The sequence below is a fragment of the Geotrypetes seraphini genome, chromosome 9 (genome assembly GCF_902459505.1).
Source record: "Geotrypetes seraphini chromosome 9, aGeoSer1.1, whole genome shotgun sequence".
In the NCBI taxonomy this organism is placed as follows: domain Eukaryota; kingdom Metazoa; phylum Chordata; class Amphibia; order Gymnophiona; family Dermophiidae; genus Geotrypetes; species Geotrypetes seraphini.
The window spans coordinates 81908323-81932780 of record NC_047092.1 but is presented as its reverse complement, the minus strand read 5'-3'; the positions used below and the strand labels follow the sequence as shown (position 1 = coordinate 81932780).

The following is a 24458-nucleotide window of genomic DNA, read 5'->3' as shown; positions in this document are numbered from 1 at the left end:
CAGATGGAAAAATGTTAGGATTTTGGGTTTAAATGAAGGAGGAGGTAATGCAATTCAATTCCTCACTGATTTTATACCAAAGGTCCTCTCTCTCACTTTTACCTAGTCATTTGAGATTGAGAGGGTACATCGAGTGCCATCCTGGCTGTCTCTCAGAGAGGACCTAGACCTCTAATATTTAAAGTCTTGCATTTCCAACACGCATTGGAGATTTTTGGGGCAGCAAAAAAGGTGAATTCAGTCACTTGGCAGGGCAGAAAGCTTATGTTCCTCCTTGATTTTGCAAAAAACACTGCTTCTCGCAGAAAACGATTCTTGGACTTAAGACCACAGCTTAGGGAATTAGGAGCTAAATATGGACTGATTTATCCAGCAATCATGAGAATTTCTTTGAATAATAATACTAAACATTACAGGGATCCTAAAGACTTACAAGATTTTATTAATAATCAACCGCAGCAGATGTACTAATGCAGGATTCTAACTGACAATTGGAAAGTCAGTTGGATCTTAGTATTCTTGGGCATGGTTTTGATTTTGGCTGAAACTGTGTTTTCAGTGGAAGCTGAAAATTTGTGCTTTGTCCTGTTTGTCTCCCTCCTCCTCTGAACAGTTGCCTTACCCTCTTGTAGGTGCTCCTCCCTATGGCTTACTTACAATCCATGGTGATCTCCAGTCACTCTTGCCTTCGTTGTCTCTGCTCTCAAAATGGCTGCCATGACTCTAGTGGTGATCTCATGAGACTGTTACAAGAGGTCATGGCAGCCATTGTGAGAGTAGAGCTGACATGGGCAAAAGTGAATGGGGATCACTCCTGCCCTGAATATATCAATAGACCACCAGGGATTGTAAGATAGTCTTGGGAGTGGGGCCTACTCTTAGGAGATATATGATATGTTTATGATGGGTTTTAATTATGCAAAAGGAATTTAATATCTATGTTGAGGAACTGCAGTAACCTGCACTATACAGTTTTTCAGGAAATACTCAGGACATTAAAGAAGGACTAGATTCTTATTCTTGGGTATAGAGCAAGTATATTTACAGTACTGTACAGGTAATACATTAGTACTCAGTAATACAGGTAATACACTAGTACTCAGTTTCAGAATCTTACAAGGGAAATGAGTCACAAGATAAATATTTCTAAAAAGCCTGAATTATTAATTATGCTAGATTAGTATGAATTCACTCTAATTCAGGGTCAGATGTATTCTTTCTGTAGGTTCAAATCCCGGACGAGCCCCCAAAATCTGTAGAAGGATTTATGGTTCACTTAGCAGTATTATAAACACGTTACGTTTCTGTTAAGTGGTCTAGAGAAAACCATAACCTTTTATTCAAGTTCAAATATCATGGTCTAATTATACGACACAAACCCAGGCTAATGAGAAATATCTTTATTATGAAAATAGAAAAATATAATTCACAAGCCAGCTGCAGAATCTAAATATTGTTCAAAATATCTAATTACACAAATGAAACTCAGTACATGATTATCACAATCTAATGGTTAGACAATTAAGTAAAACTTCTTGTTAAACACACACTATTCCTTATAATAATAATCCCTGATTAGCAAATGATTATATTATCACCCAGGTAACTTTTCAACCCTTTACCTTTATCAATGATTCCTATCTAATTCCCAAGCTAATAAAAGTAATTTCCGTATGCTCACCCTTAATTAGCCTCTCCGGCACAATTAGGTGGAAGAGAGAACTTTTTGTCAGCTGGAAGACGTCAGGAATACCGTTGTAAAAGTTACACGTGTTGAAAATCCTTGATGAGGCTATAAATCATCAGCAATAAGTTCCGTTTATCTGTGCTAAGTTCAGAACAGTTTTTAAATGTCCGAATTTCTATCTCTTAGGCAGAGAATCACACGAGGTAACTTACAGGTCTAATTATTGAAAGAAAAAGTTTACAATTAGAACATCTGTGAGCAGATCTGAGCTTCCCCGGACCTTATCACAGACTAACTAATTATTAATTAATTAGCACCTTTCTTTTCTTGAATCTCATCAGATGACTTCCTCGGACCAATCCAGAAACAGAACTTGATGAATAGCCTTTCTGTATAAAGTATCATATATGCTGGAAGACCCAGGGCTGTTAGACAGATAAGAACAGAATAATTTCTTCAAGATTCACACTGTCCCATTATTAAAGCACAGATGAATGCCCTTGAATAGCAACATTCGGGTACATCCCCATAATGCATCATTCTTCTTACTTCTTGCAAAATTCATGCTGGAAAGTTGCTTGCAGAGAGATATTCTTGAAACAATGGTTCAGGCTTGATGACATCATGGAGGCCTAACCTCAGGTGTTAATACGGAAATATCCCTACATTTCTTATTTCTGCTTCTGGTTGAAGTGGTGAAGGTCTATCTGTAGAAATAGTTTGAGATGTCGATTTTTGCTGGAAGAGAAGATCTTTGTTTGCAGAGTGGTTAGGCATGTAACATGGAGATGTTCTCGTCTTGGGTACGTGAAGGTCCAGAAAGTCCAGCTAGGGGTTTAGCAGAGTTTGCTTTTATAATTCTTGTCAGGCTATAGGATCTGAAGTTACATGGTATGTAATAATCCAATCACAATTTAGGAATAGTTGAAACTTGTTCTTTCTGGGTTTGGAGCAGTGTTGTCAATTGGGTGGTTTTCCCACCCAACTGGACTAGTTTTTAAGTCCAACGGTGGGAAATAAAGCTAGGGCTTTATGACTTGGAAGCAATTCACTATCCCAGATTAGCAATTTTTTTGTAGATTATTTACTAAATACACTAAGACTAATTGCATGTCATTTGGACAATTGTCCAATCAATGTACTATGTAATGCTCCATTTACTTTTAAAGCAAACCTATTTACAATGCTCCCCTGCGATTTCGTGGTTCCGGTCATTCGCGGTATTTTCCGATCACGTATGACCAGGCAGGAGAGGGCAGCTGGAGCGCCGGTGAGTGAAGGAAATCACTTGCGGTATGCTGCGACTGCCTCTTCCTGTACTAAAGTCAGGCTTCACCAATGCGGAGCTGCTTTGACATGCAGCTCCTGATTGGTGAGGCCTGACTTTAGTCCAGGAAGAGGAGGTTGGAGCATACCGTAAGTGATTTCCTTCAATCACCGGCACTCTGGCTGCCCTCTCCTGACTCCCCTGCTAAAAACCGTATTCGCGGGGGTTCCTGGAATGGAACCCCTGTGAATATCGGGGTAGTACTGCAAACGGATTGCTTTTTCATTGTGCAAATAGATTGCTTTTTCATTGAAAGAAGGCTTGTTTGAGAAGGAGATAGATCAAATTATAATCACACCTATTATAAAAAAAAATCTTAAAGAACCTACAATTTGTGACTCTAATTATAGACCTATAGCCAGTATTCCACTGTTCACAAAAATTATGGAAGGATTAGTGAATGACGAATTGGTAAAATATTTAGAAAAACTTAACATCCTTCATGATTACCAATCAGAATTTCATTCGGGTTATAGTACAGAAATTGTACTTGCATCGCTGATTAATCATCTCAATGGTTTATTTAGCCTAGGTACTAGTGCACTGATTCTCCAAATGGATCTGAGCAGCGCCTTTGATCTGGTAGACCATGGAATTTTGTTGGGTTGCCTGGATTCAATTAGAATTGCAGGGTATGTTCAGAAATGATTTCAGGGCTTTTGGCATAATAGATCTTACCAAGTGTATTGTGCTGGCAAATATTCTTCCCTATGGATCAACGCTTGTGGAGTTCCACAAGGTTCTCCATTTTCACCAACACTGTTTAATATTTACCTCGTTCCTCTGGCTAATTTACTGCAAAGTTTGAATGTCAAATTTTATATTTATGCGGGCATTACTATACTAATTCCAATGACATCCTTCTCAAAAGAATTGAAAATATAATTTCAAATATTTTGGCAAAAATAGAACAATGGATGATTGAATTTAAACTTAAACTCAATCCTGAAAAAACAAGGATCTTTCTAGCTAGTCCTAATGATAAAATCACTGAGTTATTCAATTTAATGGTCAAAATTTTGGAAATAGCTACCTCGATTAAAATCCTGGGTGTAACATTAGATCATTATCTATCATTAGAGAACCATACTGATCTAATGATTAAAAAATGTTTTGCAATTCTGTGGAAACTTTGAACCATGAAAAAATATTTTGATCTAGCCTCTTTTAGGCTATTAGTATAGTCTTCTATTCTATCTTAACCTTGATTACTGTAATATCTACCTGGTGTCTTATAAAAAAAATACTTAACAGATTACATTTAATACAAAACTCAGCAGTCTGTTTGATCTTTGGCCTGATAAAATATGACCATGTGAGTCCTTTCTACCAACAACTTCATTGGCTGCCTTTTGAAGCAAAAATCATCTTTAAATTTGACTGTATCTGCTTTAAAGCATTGTTTGGCTTGACTCCAGCATACTTATCCTCTCAAGAAATTCCTGTGTTTGTTTATCCTACTCCAAAAGGTTGTTGTTACAAGAGTTTTCTGGAAAAGACATTTGCTTTTCAGGCAGGAATAATGAATTCCTGGCTGAGTTGTTTGATTCCCCAAGCACAGTCTTACAATTCATTTAGAAAGTCGTTGAAAACTTATTTGTTTGAAAAATTTGTAAACTGATCTTTTTGCTCTGATACATGTATATTCACTGACTGTACAGTCCTCTTGATGTGAACTGCCTAGAACTAAGTGGTTGGGTGGTATATAAGAATAAAATAATTATTACTATTTATTCACTATATAATCATTTTTGTTCTGCAAGTGTGTGTGTATTAGTTATCCTTAAAGTTTGGTATGTGAATTGTGGCTCTAAGATTTTCTGCTTATACTTACATGCTTTAGTGTGTCAGAAAATTTTCCTTTTCTATGAGTATATAAGAACAACTAGATAAAAAAGAAGAGAATTATATATGTGCACATGTGTGTGTGTGTTGTTTGGGTATTGTGGGTGTCTGAGATAGGTGTGGGCCAAAGACAGACCTTGGAGCCCTATTGTGGCCCTGGGAACCTTCCTGGGGTCATATATAGTACACATTTTGACTATCCATGCCAGGTTCTGTGGATGATATCACCTTGATTTGTCCTCAAGAGAAGCTTCATTTATCAAAATGAAGATATTTATACAAAATCATGCAAAAAAACCAAACATATCACATTGTATTAGACCATATTATAGAGCCACAGAAAACACATGTATTTTAATAAAATTTGGTTTTTTATTTTAATTTTTCCCTATTTGTAACATTTACTTTAAAAATTCGAGCATTACCATCTCTCTTCAAGAAGACTGGATTCTTAGGCAGTCTAGATTGCAGTTTGAAAATATCTGAAATTCCACTGTGGTCCACATTTCTGCCATCCAGTTTTGGACTTCAACTGTACTTGGGTAGAGTCCACACTGAATAGTCAAAACTCACTAATGAAACTAGAACATTAACTAATCCAGTTTACAGAAAGGTGTTTATGAAAAGGCTGACTACCTTTATATACTTTAATCCTAAGGTTAGTTATAGTTTATTATTTAGTTCAAGGTGGAGAAGATAATCACATAATGGCTAGTTCCCTCTAACTCTTTGAAAAATTTATCTTCTGCACTTATGTCTTTGACCTTCAACAAGTTCCTAAATTTAGCCAGGTAAGTTCTGAGTAGGCTGAGGGGGTGATGTTAGTGTATGAGAACAAAGAGCACCTAATACAGATGTGCTTACAGATCTGCTTAGTCATGATAGAGGTAGAAGCCCATCCAGCAGACTTTTACCCTTATAGGGGGTTGCAACTTTGTCCTAGAGACTAACTGGAAGCTGCAATGGTCTGACCCTCCCTAAGTTTACCTTAAACATGTCTCCCAATATAGGGAATTATTCCAGAAAACTTAGTTAGCTATTAGATTAGCATCAACAATATCTATACAATTGCAAGATACTAATCACATTCTATTCCCAATATGAGAATGCTCAACTACAATGTATATATTGTTATCTAGTGCATATTATGTTTTAGATCAGTGGTTCCCAACCCTGTCCTGGAGGACCACCAGCCAGTCGGGTTTTTGGGATAGCCCTAATGAATATGCATATGAGAGATCTGCATATAATGGAGGAGACAGGCATGCAAATCTGCTCAATGCATATTCATTAGGGCTGTCCTGAAAACCTGACTGGCTGGTGGTCCTCCAGGACAGGGATGGGAACCACTGTTTTAGATGATACAAAGCATTTCAGAAAAACCACAGATGCCTTAACCCTGATGAAAAATTGGAAACATGAATTCATGTTGGGAGGGGTGGTGAACAAAGTCTTCTCTTTATAGCTAAGATAAGTGTTACTTTACATTTGAGCACAATATAATTCTAAGAATAGCTGGTGACAAATTCATACTAAACACTTAAAAATACAAAGAATCAATGAGGAGTTGTGCTGTTTCTGCACAGTACCAGTATACACTGTCATCCATCCGCAGAGCAATCTAAAACATAATATGCACTTGATAATATATACAGTGTAGATGAACATTCTCATATTGGGAATAGAGTGTGATTAGTATCTTGCAACCCATTATAGGGGGAAAGTAACAATTCACTTATCTGACTATAAGCTGACTCTAGAACCCTATCAGGATTGTCCAACATCTGTCTTTGAGGGCTTCAATCCATTTGGGTTTTCAGAATCTATTTGCATGCACTGATTCTACTGTATGCATATAGATCATCTGGATAACCCTGGTCTAGGGTCCACATGTGTGTGTGAGAGATAGACAAGGGGAGGGAAGAAGGATTGGTGAAAGGGGGGATGAGAGAGATGGTGAAGGACAGGAGATATGGACTAAAGTGGAAACTGCAGACGATAAAGGAGAGATGCTGAACCACAGGAAGACAGAGAAATGGGAAAAAAGATGTTGGGTGCCTGTTGTGTAAGAGGGACATGACAGAGTTGAGGGGAGGGGGTGGGAAACATTGACCTACATGCGTGGAGAGGAAGAGATGGAACCAGAAAGGAGAGGCCAAAGGGGTTGAGGTGTCAAGGAGATGATTGAGACAAAAGAGATTAGGGTCTTACCTTGTTAATGTCTTTTCTAGTAGATAGGTGTGCCATTCTGGACAAGCAGGTAATTTCCCCATCTGAAATCATAACAAACATGTTAAACATTGGCATTAAACAATCAGAACAGAAACATTTATGGAGCTCAAGTATAACCCCAATGTGTTATGGCAATAGTTCATCCTTTATATTCCTAAGGACTGATTGACATCCAGATTTCAGTTTGGATTTAAACTTTGTGATTGAGGTAGTAGGTAGGCGCAGGAGATAACTTACAGGATGGGGCTCCAGAACGACACACCTATCTACTAGAAAAGATATTAGCAAGGTAAGAACCTAATCTCTTTTTCTAGTGCAATAGGTGTATCATTCTGGATGGACAGGATGTACAAAAGCAGTACCAGAACAGGGCAGGACCACTGTGCCGGCCCATAACATTGAGGACACAAAGGTGGAGTCCTCCCTTGCCACTACAACCATACTGTAAAACTTGGAAAATGTATGTATATTGTACCAAGTCCCTTCCCTACACATTTCCTCAGGAGAGACTGCCTGAGCTTCTGTCCATGAAGAAGCCACACTTCTAGTTGAATGTGCCTTTACGGAGACTGGCGATTGTTTACCACAGGCAATATATGCTGAATAGCCCTATGAATCCATTTGGATATTGTGGCCTTGGAAGCTGGTGTGCCATATCTAGTTTGACAACTGAGCACAAAAAGATGGTCAGATCGCCTGAACTTGTTGGAGACCACAAGATAGAAGCACTGCTCTCGCTTCCAACTTTTTCAGAATCCACTCTTTGAACATGTGGGCTGGATCGCCAGCATTCCAACTTCTTGATTGACCTCAGAAACCAAAACAACCTTTGGCAAAAAGGACAGAATGGAGCGGAGAGAGACTCCAGCCTCTATAAACTTGAGGAAAGGCTCTCTGCAAGAGTGAGCCTGTAGCTCCAAGACTGCTCTCACTAATAGCCACAAGAAAAAATTACTTGAGTGTCAGAACCATCAATGATGCTTCCTTCAACGGCTCAAATGTAGCCTGAATGAGGCCTTGCAAAACCACAAGGAGGCTTCATGAAAGAAACGTATGCTTTAGTGGGGTGCATGAGTGGCAGCGCTCCCTGGCTCTGTCTGGATGGGACACCTTATGCTTTCAAACCCTGGACAAGAGTGTCCTGTCCCTTGGACTCTGAGGGATGTCACTGTAAACCCCTTGTCAAGACCTGCCTGGAGAAAGGCTCCGTCTTCTATTTAATGTAGCAGTGCTGGAAAGTTTCCCATATCTTAGCAAATCAAGAAAGGGATAAAGACTATCCTTTTCTCAAACTACTTCAACTGAAATTATGAAGCTGACAGAGAGAGAGAACTAGAACTTTCAGGGATGCATGTAAATAGATTATAGTTAGTTGAAATGGCCAACCTCCTTAAGAGGTATATTAAAAAAAATGTATAGTGTCTTTAGCTGCAATAGTAAACCTAGTATTACATGTGTACATACATAGGACAACTGATTTGGTATAAACATGTGCATATAAGTAGGATGATGAATTATTGGCATAACCATGCCAGTATTAACAACTCTGTAACACCACCACAGAGCTCTGTAAATTTCACATAGTAACATAGTAGATGACGGCAGATAAAGACCCGAATGGTCCATCCAGTCTGCCCAACCCGATTCAATTTAAATTTTTTAATTTTTTTCTTCTTAGCTATTTCTGGGCAAGAATCCAAAGCTTTACCCTGTAGTGTGCTTGGGTTCCAACTGCCGAAATCTCTGTTAAGACTTGCTCCAGCCCATCTACACCTTCCCAGCCATTGAAGCCCTCCCCAACCCATCCTCCACCGAACGGCCATATACAGACACAGACTGTGCAAGTCTGCCCAGTACTGGCCTTAGTTCAATATTTAATATTATTTTCTGATTCTAAATCCTCTGTGTTCATCCCACGCTTCCTTGAACTCAGTCACAGTTTTACTCTCCGCCACCTCTCTCGGGAGCGCATTCCAGGCATCCACCACCCTCTGCGTAAAGTAGAATTTCCTAACATTGCCCTTGAATCTACCACCCCTCAACCTCACATTATGTCCTCTGGTTTTACCATTTTCCTTTCTCTGGAAAAGATTTTGTTCTACGTTAATACCCTTCAAGTATCTGAACGCCTGAATCATGTCTCCCCTGTCTCTCCTTTCCTCTAGGGTATACATATTCAGGGCTTCCAGTCTCTCCTCATATGTCTTCTGGCGCAAGCCTCCTATCATTTTCGTTGCCCTCCTCTGGACCGCCTCAAGTCTTCTTACATCCTTTGCCAGATACAGTCTCCAAAACTGAACACAATACTCCAAGTGGGGCCTTACCAATGACCAGTACAGGGGCATTAACACCTTCTTCCTTCTACTGACTACGCCTCTCTTTATACAGCCCAGCATCCTTCTGGTAGCAGCCACTGCCTTGTCACACTGTTTTTTCGCCTTTAGATCTTCGGACACTATAACCCCAAGGTCCCTCTCCCTGTCCGTGCATATCAGCTTCTCTCCTCCCAACATATATGGTTCCTTCCTATTATTAATCCCCAAATGCAGTACTCTGCATTTCTTTGCATTGAATTTTAGTTGCCAGGCATTAGACCATTCCTCTAACTTTTGCAGATCCTTTTTCATATTTTCCACTCCCTCTTCGGTGTCTACTCTGTTACAAATCTTGGTATCATCTGCAAAAAGGCACACTTTTCCTTCTATGCATTGTAACACTTCACAACTCCGTATGGTAACATCTCTACAAAAGCTAATGTGTGTGAGTGCGCTCTGCTCCCCTGAAGCTGCCGGGAACTCTTAAACTCTGCAGCAGCTGGAGCCGATTGCCAGTTTCTGCTGCCCTGCCCACGCCCACCGATACCAGTGACCCGCACTGAGACCAACGACCTGCAGGCTCCAAGGCAGCCTGCTTTCCTGCTGAGCCGAGCGTGTGAGCGCGCTCTGCCCCCCTGAAGCTGCCGAGAACTCTTAAACTCTGCAGCAGCTAACAGCATGCTGCTGTTCGGCGCGCCAGCTAAGGTGCATGGCAAAGGTGCGTGCGCCTTAGTACACGCCTTTGTGAAGCGCCATCGTGAAGCAACAGAAGATCTAAAGGCAGGACTAGAAGTCTGGATACTGGTTTCCTGTGGATGTCTTTACTATCTGGACTGGGCCACACAGACCTTTAGACCGGACCTTTAGATGGATAAGTATTTTCAACCTTTTTCCTTCTTTGTTAGACTGTTATGTCCTTACTTCATGACTAGACCAGTTTGTTCGTTTAAGTTGCTGCTATTTATGAATTCACGAATGAAATGATACTTCCGATGGTTAGTTATCTAAGCAATACTTCCAAACAACTACCATAGATAATCATGGACCAATTCAGTTAAGTTATTTGATAACTTTAGTCAATAATTTAATCTTCTTACCGAAAGAACTGTATCATGGCCTGCCCAAATTCTCGACTGTGCTTATTGCTATTTTTATTCTACTTGATTAGCTTCAGAATCTGCGTAATCAACTCACTTAACCCCGCCCCAATCCCAGTCCTTTACTCCACATTTCGTGCAGTAAAAACTAAAACCTCAACAATCTCACACCGTGTATTATATGATTACATGGAGGCAGGCCCATTTCCAATACCAATTTTATCACCACTACGTAGACTAACCAAGCCATACATAAAGAAACAACGATCATTAAAAAAGCTAGCCTATTCCTATTTTTTTCCAATCGACCCTACCAACTACCAGAACCTACATGGCTTTTACTTAAATATAAGATCCATGAGGAACAAGTCCATACTGATTAAGGACTGGCTGAAAGAAATTAACCCTGACTTTGTTCTATTTACAGAAACATGGCTGCTATCTGATAATGATATTATTATCCAAGACTGCCTTCCCCCAGGCTTCAAGATCCTATCAGTAGCTAGAGCTTGGGGAAGGGGGGGGAGGTCTAGCTATAATTTTTAGAGGCCACTTAAACTGCTCTATCCTAAATTCAAAATCTACTTCCAACCTAGAAATTCTTTCACTCTCATTATTATCCAAATCCCTAGCGGCAGCTTTAACAATACTGTTTTATGTTCCACCAAAAAAATGGAATTTAGCCAAGGAGGACTTTTCTGAATTTTTACTAACTAATTCTTTATTAAGCCCTTACAACTTATTATGTGGAGATATTAATATTCACCTTGAGAAAGCAGACCAATCAGAAACTACGGAATTTTGGTCACTCATCTTCATTAGGTTACTTCAAACCCCCTCCAGTTAAAACCCACCAAAGAGACCATCAGTTAGATTTAGTTACTTTCTCTACTAGAGAACTGCCTAATCCCAAAATTTACTGGAAACAAGAATACTGGACCGATTCACTATGGTGTGATCACAGACTCTGCAATTTCGAACTTGATTGCCAATTAAAGACAACTAAATCAACAAACAATAACTCCAAAACAAGAAATAAAAAATTTCATACTAGCAAAGGTAAGATAAATCCTGTAGAATTCTGGTCTCATTATGAGATCGTATCAGAACAAAATGAAGAAAACGAACAATTTATGAACTCCTGGATTAATGATAGCACTAACATTCTAAATGAAATGGCTCCCATTAAAACCTGTAGAAAGAGACTCAGAAACCTAGAGGGATGGTTTTTGATACAGAGCTGCTGATTATAAAGAGAGACTTAAGAAAATCGGAAAGACTATGGCTAAAATCAGGAACACAAGAGCATAGAGTTGCCTGGAGATAAAAATATTTCCAAAGAAAAACGCAAAAACTTCTATGCCCAAAAAATTGGTAACGTTTCAATCAATAGCAGCAGCCTTTTTAAACTGGTAAATGATTTATACAATATAGAAACATTTACTGACACTCCCGAAGAACCTACTCTAACTGCAAACAGCATGGCTGTTTTTTTTTAATTCCAAAATAGAAAAATTAAGATCTTTGCTAATCCCCACGGCCAGGCCCCACTGGTGTTACCCCATTTTGCAAGATTCTGACGATTCCAGAGCTGACCTGAATTTGACCAAATTCTCAACCATTGACTGGCAAACTTTTAGTAAATACTACAATTAAGTATGTTAATTCCCACTGCAGATTGGATACTTGTCCTCCAAATGTCATGAAATCTGCCCCAATCAATTTAAAGGTCAAGCTGTTGACTTGGGTAAACTTTCTACTATCCTCAGGGAAGTTCCCAGTGGAACAAGGTCACATTATGATCACACCAATTTAAAAAATGCAAAAGAACCATCTAACATTGCATCTAACTTTAGACCTATCGCCAATATCCCTCTGGTAACCAAAATAGCAGAAGGAGTGGTAAATGCCGAACTCACTACATATTTGGAGAAACACATCTTACATGACAACCAATCCGGCTTCCGGTCAGGTCACAGTACCGAAACAATCATAGCTTCTCTGTTTGATTTCCTTCACCTACTTTTCAGCCAAGGATCAAGTGCTCTGATATTGCAACTTGATCTGAGTAATGCATTTGACTTGGTTGATCATTCTACTCTGCTGGACTGTCTGACAGCCATTGGAATCTCAGGCCATGTTCTCAATTGTTTCCATGGGTTTCTGGAAAATAGATCCTATAAGGTGTTTAAGAACGATACTATTTCCTATGGTTGGGTCAACCCCTGTGGGGTCCCACAGGGCTCCCCCTTGTCCCCCACCCTGTTTAACATCTATCTTGCCTCCCTAGGAAACCTCTTGCAGAGTCTAAAGCTCAAATTTTTTTTATCTACGTGGACATCACCATAGTCATTCTGCTAACCTGCTTTACACCAGAGCTGCTAAATTCTCTATCATTTATTCTAAATCAGGTTGAACTTTGGATGTCAGCGTTTAGATTAAAGTTAAATCCAAAAAAACCTAAATTTTTCTTGGCAGCTCCGAATGACATAATCAAGGAAACTACGTTACATGTGAATGGGCTGGATTATGGTATTGAGCAATCCTTAAAAATACTAGGAGTCACTTTAGACAAACATCTCACACTGGAGAAACACTCTGACCTAGTATTTAAGAAAAGTATCTCGGTGCTTTGGAAACTCTGCACCATAAAAAAGTACTTTGATGACGTCTCTTTTTGTCTGTTGGTACAATCTTCTATTCTGAGTGTTCTAGATAATAATAATAATTTTATTTCTTGTATACCCCTATACCGTGGATTACTGTAACATCATATACCTAGGCGCCTACAAGAAAATCTCCAGGAAGTTGAGGTTGGTCCAAAATACGGCCGCCCATCTCATCTTTGGCTTGAAGAAATGGGAACACATCACCCCTTTCTACCACAAATTGCACTGACTGCCGTTTGAATCCAGAGTGCTATTTAAGTTCTCATGCATCTGCTACAAAACAGTATTTGGTATGTCACCGGATTATCTTTACCCTCACTTCAACCTGAGTTACAACAATAAGAGCTCCCGCAGAATACATCTGTTTGCTTTTCCCTCACTAAAATCATGTCATCTTAAAAGATTCTTCGAAAGAACTTTCTCTTTTCAGGCGGCTAAACTAAATTCATGGCTCACCCAAATTGTACTTGATGCCTCTTCATATCTCAATTTTAGAAAGCAGATTAAAACTCAACTATTCAACAGACTGAATCCTTAACGTACTTCATTATTATCTCTTCTCATTCTTTTAAGATTGTTGCTCCCTCCTTATGGCTTGTATGTATTTTTTTTCCTTCACTTAAATGATAGACATATAACTAGTTTGACTTCTATGATTGCATTGTTCATATCTTTTATTTCAATTGCATTGTTTTGTATTTTATCTAACTGCTGTGAACCGCCTAGAACTCCCTGGGAATGGTGGTATACAAAATAAAATTATTATTATTATTATAACACCTTTACAGAAGCTCATGTAGTGTAGCGCCTTTGCACAGGCTGATGTAGACCGCTCTGAATTGACTCCCCAGTCATTAGTAGCGGTATAGAAGCTTGCTCAATAATCAAAATTATAATCATAAGCAGAGACTATTGTAGGCTTTTTGGTTTGGAGCAAGGTATCAATGCTCACTTTTGAGTATCCCTAGTGCGCCAACGCCGTGCACTCAAGGGCAATGCTGTAAGAGCAAAAAGATTCAGAACCACTATGACCACTGGTCCCTGAGAAAGGAGGTCTGGCTATACTTGCAGTCTGAGACTTGTGCTCTTCTGAAAATGCACTAGTTCTGCATACCACGGTCTGTGGGGCCAATCTGGAGCCACGAGAATGACAGTTTCTTGGTGACTTGCAATCCTGTGGAGTGTCTGGCCTATTAGGGGCACATGTACATGTACATTAGAGGAAACATGTACAAGAGCTCCCTCTTTGGCCACAAATGGATCAGAGCATCCAGACTAGTGATTCTGGGCTTGGGTCTTCGACAGAAGAATCAAACCACCTCCATCTCTCTTTTTATCACTATCAAATTGAACGTTAGGAAATTCCAGTGCTGAACAAAGAACTGGAAGGCTGCTGCAGACAGCATCCATTCTCCTAGAACCAGTGTCTGTCTGCTGGGGAAACTGGCCTGGACACTGTCCACTCCTGCTACATGTGCCACTGAAAACTCCTGAAGATGTAATTCCACCCAACTACATAGTAAGTGGGCATCCAGAAACAGCTGCAAACTCTTGGTGCCTCCCTGGCAAATGACATACTCCACTGCAGTAGCATTGTCTGAGAAGAGTCGGATCACTTGCCCCTCCAGATTCTTCTCCAGTCTCTACAACACCAATGGAACGGCACAAGTACCGATCTGTTGATCGATCACTTCTTTTGGGTTGCTGACCAACACCCCTGGTTCGAGCACCCACTGTCACAATTATTTATGAGGCTATTCAGAGGAGCATACCCCTTGATAATGCCTATGGACGGAGCTACCAGCTCATACTGGCCCAGGCCTCCAAAGTCCATGGCAGAGACATCTACAGGGAGTCTGACATGAGGTGATCACCTCAACAGTAATGCGCTCTGGAGAGACCAAATGTGGGCCTTTGTCAAGGGACCACGTCTGTCGTGGCTGCAATGGAGCCTTGCACTTGGAGGTAGTGCCACATGGACGGAGCTGTTCAGGTCAACAAGCTCGTTATCTGGGAGCAAAGCTACTGTCAGCGTGCCTCTGGAAGGTAGACATGACTTTCTGATGTGTTAGACTCCCAGGTACTGGGATGAAACCAGTTGGTTCATTTGGAAATTCACTATCCAGCCCAGGCTCTACAGGACCTGAACCAAGTGGGCGACTGCTTGTTCTCCTTCCAGGAACGACGGAGCTCTGACCAGCCACTCGGCCATTACATTACATTAGAGATTTCTATTCCACCATTGCCTTGCGGTTCAAGGCAGATTGCAAAAGAATTACAAAAAACATATTACAAGAAAAAGATATCTGGTAATTTCTAGAGGAGATAAAGAGTGGATGAGGTTGCTTTGGGGAATTGGGAAGGTATTGGGAAGTGGTATTGAGAGTGGGAAGGAGCTAGCGGTATTAAGTTGTTTGCAGGAATTTCTTGAAAAGTAGGGCCTATTTCTTTTCTGAATGTTTTGTAGTCTGGGGTCATAATCAGTAGATTGGAGATTTGGTTGTCGAGTTTAGCTGCTTGTGTGGCTAGGAGGCCATCATATAGTTTTTTCCGTTTGACTTCTTTGATAGGAGGGTGTGTGAATGGAGTGTCGGTTTTCCTATGTCTAGTTGATGTAGTTTGGATGAGGAGGTTGTTCAGGTAGGTTGGGCTGTCGCCATTTATGGTTTTAAATAGTAGGCAGTAGAATTCGAATAGTATTCTATCTGGAATTGGAAGCCAGTGTGAGTTGAGGTATGCCTCTGTGATGTGATCATGATTCCTCAATGAAAAGATAAGTCTCAGTGCTGTGTTTTGGATTATTTGTAGTTGTTTTATCCTTGTTGCTGGGCAGGGGAGGTAGAGAATGTTGCAATAGTCTAAAAGACTAGGACTAGGGATTGTACTAAGAGTTGGAATTGTGTTCTATCGAAGAATTTTCACACTTAAGTTTCTCATAACTGCGAATGATTTCTGTATTGTTTTATTGATTTGTGGTTGCATGGTACAGCATCTATCTATCGTCATTCCTAGTAGTTTTAGGGTGGGTTGAATGGGGTAATTGAGTTAATTTCTATATTGGTTATGGTTGGTACTTTATTATTTTCGAGGAGGATGAATTTTGTTTTGTCTGGGTTCAGCTTCAGTTTATGATCTTTCATCCATGTTACTACTGTTTCTAGTATTCGGTGTAGTGTGTTTGTCATAGAAGGCTTGGGTTGATCAAAAGGTATGAGAATGGTGATGTCGTCTGCATAACTATATGAGGTTAGGCCTAGTTTGTCCAGGCAGGCACCGAGGGAGGTAGTATAGAGATTGAAGAGTAGGGGATAGTGGGGATCCTCAGTTTGCACCATTGTGAAATGAAATCCTTGGGTTTGCATTCCTGTATTGAATCGTCTATTTTGTTCCAGAATCTGACTGGCTCGATGTGTATGAGTGAGGTGTAGGTTACTTTTTTGGATTTTGGTGTGGCCATGTGTGGGTGAACCTGCAAAGTTTGAGTTCCATAGATGGGCAGCTACCACCACCATCCCCTTTGTAAAGGTGTGACGAGCTGTCGCCAGCCCAAAAGGGAAGAGCCAAGAACTGGTCATGATTTTCCAGGACATGAAGTCTCAGAAACTTTTTGTTTCGGAAGATGGTAATGTGCAAGTAGGCCTCTGTCAAATCAAACATGGCCAGAAAATTCCCCGGATGCTTCCATATAAAAGCGCCGTTCAGCCTGCAAATGTATGGCCGATTATTGCCTTAGAAAGTCAATGTGCCCTTTCTAAATATATTTCTAAGGTGCTCTTCAAATACCTTGTCCCACTTTAATGAGTACTATAAATAGTTCTCTAAACATCTCTGACCTCAGAACCACCACTTCTCTGTCCCACAAAAGTGTCCCAACGGGGAGATTCAAGTGGTGAACTCCTCGCCGGTCTGTTCAATTTAAATAATGTGCAATTCTTATTATATATTTTTTTTTAAAGATTTTTAGTATTCACTTATCTCAGTAATGGTGAACTTTCAGTTCTCTATATAGGCTAGCGGTGAGACCCGACATGTTTCACGAGAGTTTCATCAGGGGTCTGCCCTGAAACAAAATGTTAAACAAATTAATACCCTCACATGTACCATTACTTTCCCAACCTAATAAAAAACCCGGTTTAGAAACCTTTTTGCTTACCACCACCGCAGCTATCCACCTCTATCCTTCTGTGTTTGTAAGATGGCAGCCGCTCTTTGGGGACTCCTTTTATATTCATTTCCTGCTATGAGCCCGCCTCCTCCTACATACGATTGGTCTGGGAAGAACCCATCCCCCTGCCCCACGGGCGATGGGAACTCCCGAACCGGATTTAACATGCTGTTTAACTTGATCAATACCTCACGGGTAACCTGGTCTAGAACAAAGAAGTACACTCAATCTCCATATTCATCCCGTGAGGGACTACTGTACCAAGCCTGTAAATCCACCTTTGTTCCTTCAGATTGAGTACTTTTTCAATATCACCGCCCACCCTCCCACTCTGTTGTAAGCTGTCAATTACTCGCCATCTTAATTCAGCTACTGTATGTTTGAATTGAATCATATGGGAAACCATCGGGGCTTGCATAAGACCCCTATTAATTCTGGATTTATGCTCATTTAGTCGGGTTTTAATCTGCCGACTCGTCCTCCCTATATAGATTAAATTACAGGGGCAAATGATCGCATATACTACTCCTCTGCTGTTACAATTGGTATTATTCCTGGCTACAATAGTGATATGCTTCACTGGGACTTCCCATCGGGCTCCTACAATCGCTGTTTCACACCATTGACATTCTCCACACTGAGAGTGTGAGCCCATGGTGGAGAAGTCAACGCTCTGAGATTTTTTGAAATTTAAGACCTGTCCTATCGTCCTGGCTCTTTTAAAAGATACCATCGGAAAAAAGCTAAGTCCCTCATGCAACCTTATTATATGCCAGTGCCTTCTCATTATTTGTATCAGATGTTTAGTGGCATCAGAATAGGGGACCACACATATCAATCTGTCCTGATCAGGTTGATCTTTCTCCTTGTCCCTGATCAACAGTTCCCTTTGGGCGAATCGCGCTCTTAAATAACCTTGTTTAACCGCCCGGGCAGGGTATCCCCTACTCAAAAACCTTTCCTGTAATGCCTGAGCTTGTACTTTAAATTCCCCCCAAATCAGAGCAATTCCTCCTAATTCTGAGATACTGGCTGATGGGGAGCCCAAATTTTAATTTAAAAGGATGGTAACTTGTAAAATGTAATAAGGTGTTCCGGGCCATGGGTTTTCTAAATATAGTGGGGCAGGGGGATGGGTTCTTCCCGGACCAATCGTATATAGGAGGGGGTGGGCTCATAGCAGGAAATGAATATAAAAGGAGTCCCCAAAGAGCGGTTGCCATCTTACAAACACAGAAGGATAGAGGTGGATAGCTGCAGTGGTGGTAAGCAAAAAGGTTTCTAAACCAGGTTTTTTATTAGGTTGGGAGAGTAATGGTACATGTGAGGGTATTAATTTGTTTAACATTTTGTTTTAGGGCAGACCCCTGAAGAAACTCTCGTGAAACATGTCGGGTCTCACTGCTAGCCTATATAGAGAACTGAAAGTTCACCATTACTGAGATAAGTGAATACTAAAAATCTTTTTTTAAAAATATAATAAGAATTGCACATTATTTAAATTGAACAGACCGTTGAGGAGTTCATCACTTGAATCTCCCCGTTGGGACACTTTTGTGGGACGGAGGAGTGGTGGTTCTGAGGTCTGAGATGTTTAGAGAACCATTTAAAGTACTCATTAAAGTGGGACAAGGTATTTGAAGAGCATCTTAGAAATATATTTAGAAAGAGTCCATATAAAAGCGCAGCACTTTCAACTCTGAAATGACGTGTGAAAGATCCAGAATGGATCTCCAATTGTCTGAGCCTTTCTTGGGCATGACGTATCAGCCCAAGCCCAAATCTTTGGGTGGCACAAACTCTATGGCCTGAATATTTAACAGTCTATGAATTGTAGTGCGACCTGATATCATTATGCTTTCTTGGAGGTTGGAGTGAACTGAGAACTCAAGGCTTAGCTCTGCCTGAGGCCTGAGAATCTCTGTCTGGCTCACTGGAAAGCTCTTTGAGAGGAGACTCCACCTGAGTACTGTTGAAAATGCCTGGAGCCACAAAAATTAGACCATCTGGTGCCTCTAGAGGCTTGCAGTCTGCTGTCAGGTAGAGATTTTGGCCGATGCCATGCTGGCCAGGAGATCATCCAGTCCTTTTCTGAACATTTCTCCCTCGAGAAGACATCTGCTGAGGGTAGCTTTGGAGGAGGAATCTCCAGCCTATTATTTGATCCAGAGCATTCTGCGAGCTGAGATCAAATAAGCCGACACATTGCTCATGACTTATGAGGTCATAGAGAGAATTAACTATGTAGTATACTCCAGCTAATAGGAGCTGGGCCTAAAGCCCGCTTTCAGCCAGTTTGAGCCCCCACCACCTGGTATGGAAGACGCATGTCACAAAGGAAGCTGCTGCAGTTACCTTGATATGCAAGGCTAGCGCTTCAAATGTCTTTGAAATATCACGTCAACTCTGTGATCCTGCCTATCCTGCTTCCCTCACTTGGAAGAGAGGTGCGTTTGGTTACCTGCACTACCAAGTAATCTACCTTGGGCAGAGTGAACATTTGCCGACACTCCTGTGTCATCAGATACAGCCGAGCCATTGCTTGGCTACTTTAAGGGATCCATCAAGAGCATCCCAATGCTCCATGAGTAATGATGCACTGATGTCAGGGTGTCAGGGAATTGAGTTAGACTGGTCTCTCACTCAGCCCCGCAGGAAGCAGAGGGGGCCTCCTGGGAGTCCAAGTTTCCGAGTTTATTAAAAAGTTATTATACCGCCTAATCAGACTTCTAGGTAGGGTACATGAGCTACAAAAGGTAGAAGCAGCTGGTGGACCATTGGGTCATCTCCTTGATCAAGGGCTCGCTCTGTGACAGTAAAGGCATAGAAGTAGACTCATCATCTGAACCTTCCTTGGAAAGGCCTACTGATCAGGCTCTGAGTCTGAGATAGATGTACACTGGGAGCCCAAGCCTTCTCACACGCCTCCTGATGTGCTGCCTGATTTCCTCTGGTGATCTCATCCATTCAGATAAGTTCTCCACATCAGATTAACAAATTCTGGAGAAAATGCCGTATGAAGCAGTGCAGAGTTTCCTTTAGATGACTCCAGCTTGCATCTCTTGGGCTCTGCAGCCTCCACACAACTGCCTTGGGAAGGACCGCTATTCTGGAACTCTGGAAGAGATTTACTCCCAACTGATGAAGTCCTTGACTTCTGCTCCTCATCCCTAGAGAACAAAGGGGAGCGTTTTCACCCCCCTTTTCACGTGCTGCATGGCACAAGGCACAAATTAGGGGTAAAAAAGGCTGGAACTCCATCCTAGCCAGTTTTGAGGCAAAATGAGGTGATCTGAAGGTTTCTGGAGAACTTTGGGAAAAAAATAAATTGGAAAATCCAAGAAGGCTACCACAGTGTTTTGGTGTCAAAAATGGTTCAAAAATGTTTTAACTAAAATAAAAATTAAAACAGTGATTTTAGGATTTTGGAAATGGAGAAACCTAAGGGAAGGGGCAGAATCCAGAAAAAAAGAAAAAGGTTTTAAAGACCCCACTTAATTCTCCCCATAGGCTGTAACAGCCTTATTCACTGTGACCTGTGCTGGAAATGTGCTACAGCCTGTCTCAGTTCCAAAGGTACCATGTTTCCCTGAAAATAAGACCTACCCCGGAAAATAAGCCCTAGCATGATTTTCGGGGGAGGTCTTAATATAAGCCCTAGTCCCCGGAAGCCTAACCCAAATGTCCCTGGATTTGCTGACAGCCAAACCCCCGTGACCCTCCCATCTCTCCCTCCCGTTTGAACCCCGCTGACTGCGAGACCTACATACCTCCCTCTAAAGAGCAGCTTTGGCAGCACTCTAAACAGGCTGCATCATGGCCTTCTCCTGCCGGGGCATTCCTTCTGCTGCATCACTGATGATGTCATCAGTAACACGGCGAACTGAAGGCCCTGGTGGGAGAAGACTGTGAAGCAGCCTGTTTAGAGTGCTGCAGATGCTGCTCTTTGGAGGGAGGTATGTAGGTCTTACAGTTGGCGGGTTTGGATGGGAGGGAGAGATGGAAGGATGGGAAGGTCAGTGGGGGGTTTGGTTGCATGGTGGGGGGCTGCTCAAGGGTTCTGCTGCACGGAAGGGAGGGATAGAAAGATGCTGTGCACAGTGCAAGGGTTCTGCTGCACAGGGGGATAGGAAGGATAGAAAGATGCTGCAGAGGAAAGGTACAAGGGAATGGGTGAGAAGGAAGGAAAGATGCTGCACATGTGGGGGAGAGAAAGGAAAGAAGAAGAATTGGGGTGAAGGAGAGTAAAGGAGAGGTGATCATGTACATGAAAAAAATAAGACCTACCCCGAAAATAAGCCCTAGTGCATTTTTTGTGCCCCAAATTAATAAAAGACACTGTCTTATTTTCAGGGAAACACGGTAGCTGGAAGTGAAAGAAGTAATCATTACCTCAAATGGAACACTGCTCTAATGCTGAATCTTCAGGCTGCCAGTCAGACTGGTTTTGATTGAGCCTCAAATCCCCACAGACACAAAAAGGGGGAGGTGAAGCGCAGCCGCCACCCTGCAGGACCTCACTGATCCCTCTAGGGATGCCTGACAGCCTGCATATAAGCCCCTACAATGCAGTAGGCGAGCAATGCTACCAGGGGAACGGACAGTTTCTGCAAGCTGGCCAACAGGTACCAAAGAGGGATTGTCCTGTTAGCTACAGCCATCAGTCTGTTTCTCTACACAGGCAGAGCTAAACCCCCATCAAGGGGAGCTCTGAGCACCAAAAGCCATCCCAAATGCAAAATAGACATTAAAAAAATGGTGTCAGGTCAAAAAGCACGCTGGGACAAAGGCGTGAGCAGACAATTGAGCGCAGTGCGGAGGCGCGCGCCGAAGAAAATTACTGTTTTTAGGGCTCTGACGGGGGGCGTGGGGGGGAACCCCCCCACTTTACTTAATACAGATCACGCCGCGTTGTGGGGGGTTTGGGGGGTTGTAACCCCCCACATTTTACTGAAAACTTCACTTTTTCCCTAATTTTAGGGAAAAAGTTAAGTTTACAGTAAAATGTGGGGGGTTACAAAGTACAACCCCCCAAACCCCCCACAACGCCAGCGCGATTTGTATTAAGTAAACTGGGGGTGCTCCCCAACAAAACCCCCCATCGGAGCCCCTAAAAACAGTAATTTTTTTGGGCGCGCACCTCCGTCTTGTGCTCAGTTGTCGGCGCGCGCCTTTGTCTTCCGCGTTGTCTATGAACCAAAAAAATAAAGAAATATACACAGCTGATCAAAAACACTCCTTCTGGCTTACATGCGGAAGGAAAAACTGAAGGGACCAGCAGAGCCCTCTAATGAAGGAGGACAGATTCAAAAGTTGGAGTGAATTCCTTCTGCACAGCTTACAAGCATGGGGATATTACCCGTTCATCCAGAATGATACACCTATTGCACTAGAAAATGCCTACAGAGGGAAGAAATGTGATAATAGGGAGTAGATGAAATATGGGAGGATATAAGAGGCTGGGAAAGGAGTAAGATGGGTGTGAGAGAAGGTGGTGTGTGGGTGAGAAAGTGCTCTTTCCTACCTCTGTTTATTCATCCTGTTACAGACAGGGTACATAGAGGGAATGAAACAAGATAAGAGCAAGGATAAAAAAACAAATGGACAGCAGTCACTGGTAGGAGAATTAGCAGAAAGGAGAAACTAGGGCCAATATGATGGAAAAATAAAATATCCAGATAGCAAAGGCTGTGTATACATGCCACCTTCAATCAGAATTTCATCTCATTCTATACCTATGACTCTTTTCAGGCTCATACCTTCCTCAATCAGATACAGTGGTGCCTCGCATAACGGACGCCTCGTACAGCGAACGCTGCGCATAACGAACTTTTTGTCTTGCTCCCTATAACGAACTTCGTTTCACACAACGAAGTCGCCCGAGGGGCCCGGGGGGGGGCGGAACTACTCTCGCCGAAGCCGGAAACAGCAGCACCCTCCTGTCTGAATGCAGTGTTCCGTCATCTCCCTCCACCTTACCTTAGATGCCGAGTTTTCCGGCTTTCTTTTTCGGCCAGCCACACACTTTCAAAGAGCAGCACATGCGCGCATGCTCTGTTGTTCAATCTTCTCCTCTGACGCAACCGGAAACCGGAAGTTGCAGGAGAAGAGAACATTGATCAACTTCAGCAGCTGCGCGTGCACAGCTTTTTGAAAGCGTGCGGCTGGGTGAAAAAGAAAGCTGGCAAACTCTGCATATAAGGTGAGGTGGAGGGAGGGAAATGTAGGGCTGCAGAACGAATTATTTTCTTTTACATGTATTCTTATGGGAAAACAGGGCTGCAGAACGAATTATTTTGTTTTACATGTATTCTTATGGGAAAACGCGTTTCACACAACGAACGTTTCACATAACAAACTTGCTCCTGGAACGGATTAAGTTCGTTGTGTGAGGCACCACTGTACTTCCTCTCCATACTCATGACTGACAAAGCATCCTTCAATCATATCCCACTCCCAAACACTCATCACCCCCTTTTAGAAAAGGAGAAACCTTCTTCTTGCAGCTGATCCAGCATTTCTAACATTTTTTGGCCTGAGTAGAGTAGCTATCCTTTGTGTTGGATGCACTGGTTTGTGGTGGAAGCATGCAGGAGGGCAGCAGCAGCACCACCAGTAGCTTCATTAAGTTAGATCCAGCTGAGGGAGTACAACCAAAGGAGAAAATAGAATGAGAATACAGATAAAGTTCTCTAAAATATGATGTAAAATTAAGCCATAGACAAGTTTCCTGACCAACAACTCTCTATTATTTACACTTTCAGAAGGATATGAAAAATACAGGCTTGCTGCTTGCTTGGTGAACACAGAGCATGGGGGTATATGGTGTGCTTTCCCCTCCCCCCCTGCCAGAACTCTGCAGGTGGTAGTGATCAGCTCTAAGAGTACAAGGCCCAGAGAAACTACTGTGCTAAAAGCAAGATAGGTTTCCTCATTTGTAAGGCTGATCTTGAGAGGTTTCTGCACTTAAACGGGGACTGTCATCCTGCTGGAGTAGCTTGTGCTTCTTCTTGGAATCACACAGGAACTGTAACTTCTGTGGTAGTAATGTCACCTCCACTGACATGGCTTCATACTCTTCATCATCAATACTGAAGAAACCCTCTGTGCCCTGTGTGAAG

The 24458-nt window shown here is 41.9% G+C and overlaps 1 protein-coding gene across 5 annotated transcripts in view; it reads right to left on the bottom strand.

Annotated features, from left to right (window-relative positions):
- Positions 1–24068: 24068 nt before the first annotated feature.
- Positions 24069–24458, bottom strand: part of AGK (acylglycerol kinase) — a 518819-nt gene continuing 518429 nt past the window's right edge. For all 5 annotated transcript variants that reach the window (XM_033958385.1, XM_033958387.1, XM_033958383.1 and 2 more), the window contains one exon: positions 24069–24448. In XM_033958385.1, coding sequence (XP_033814276.1) covers positions 24269–24448 — 180 coding nt within the window. In that variant the 3' untranslated portion in view covers positions 24069–24268. The remainder of the gene's footprint in view (positions 24449–24458) is intronic.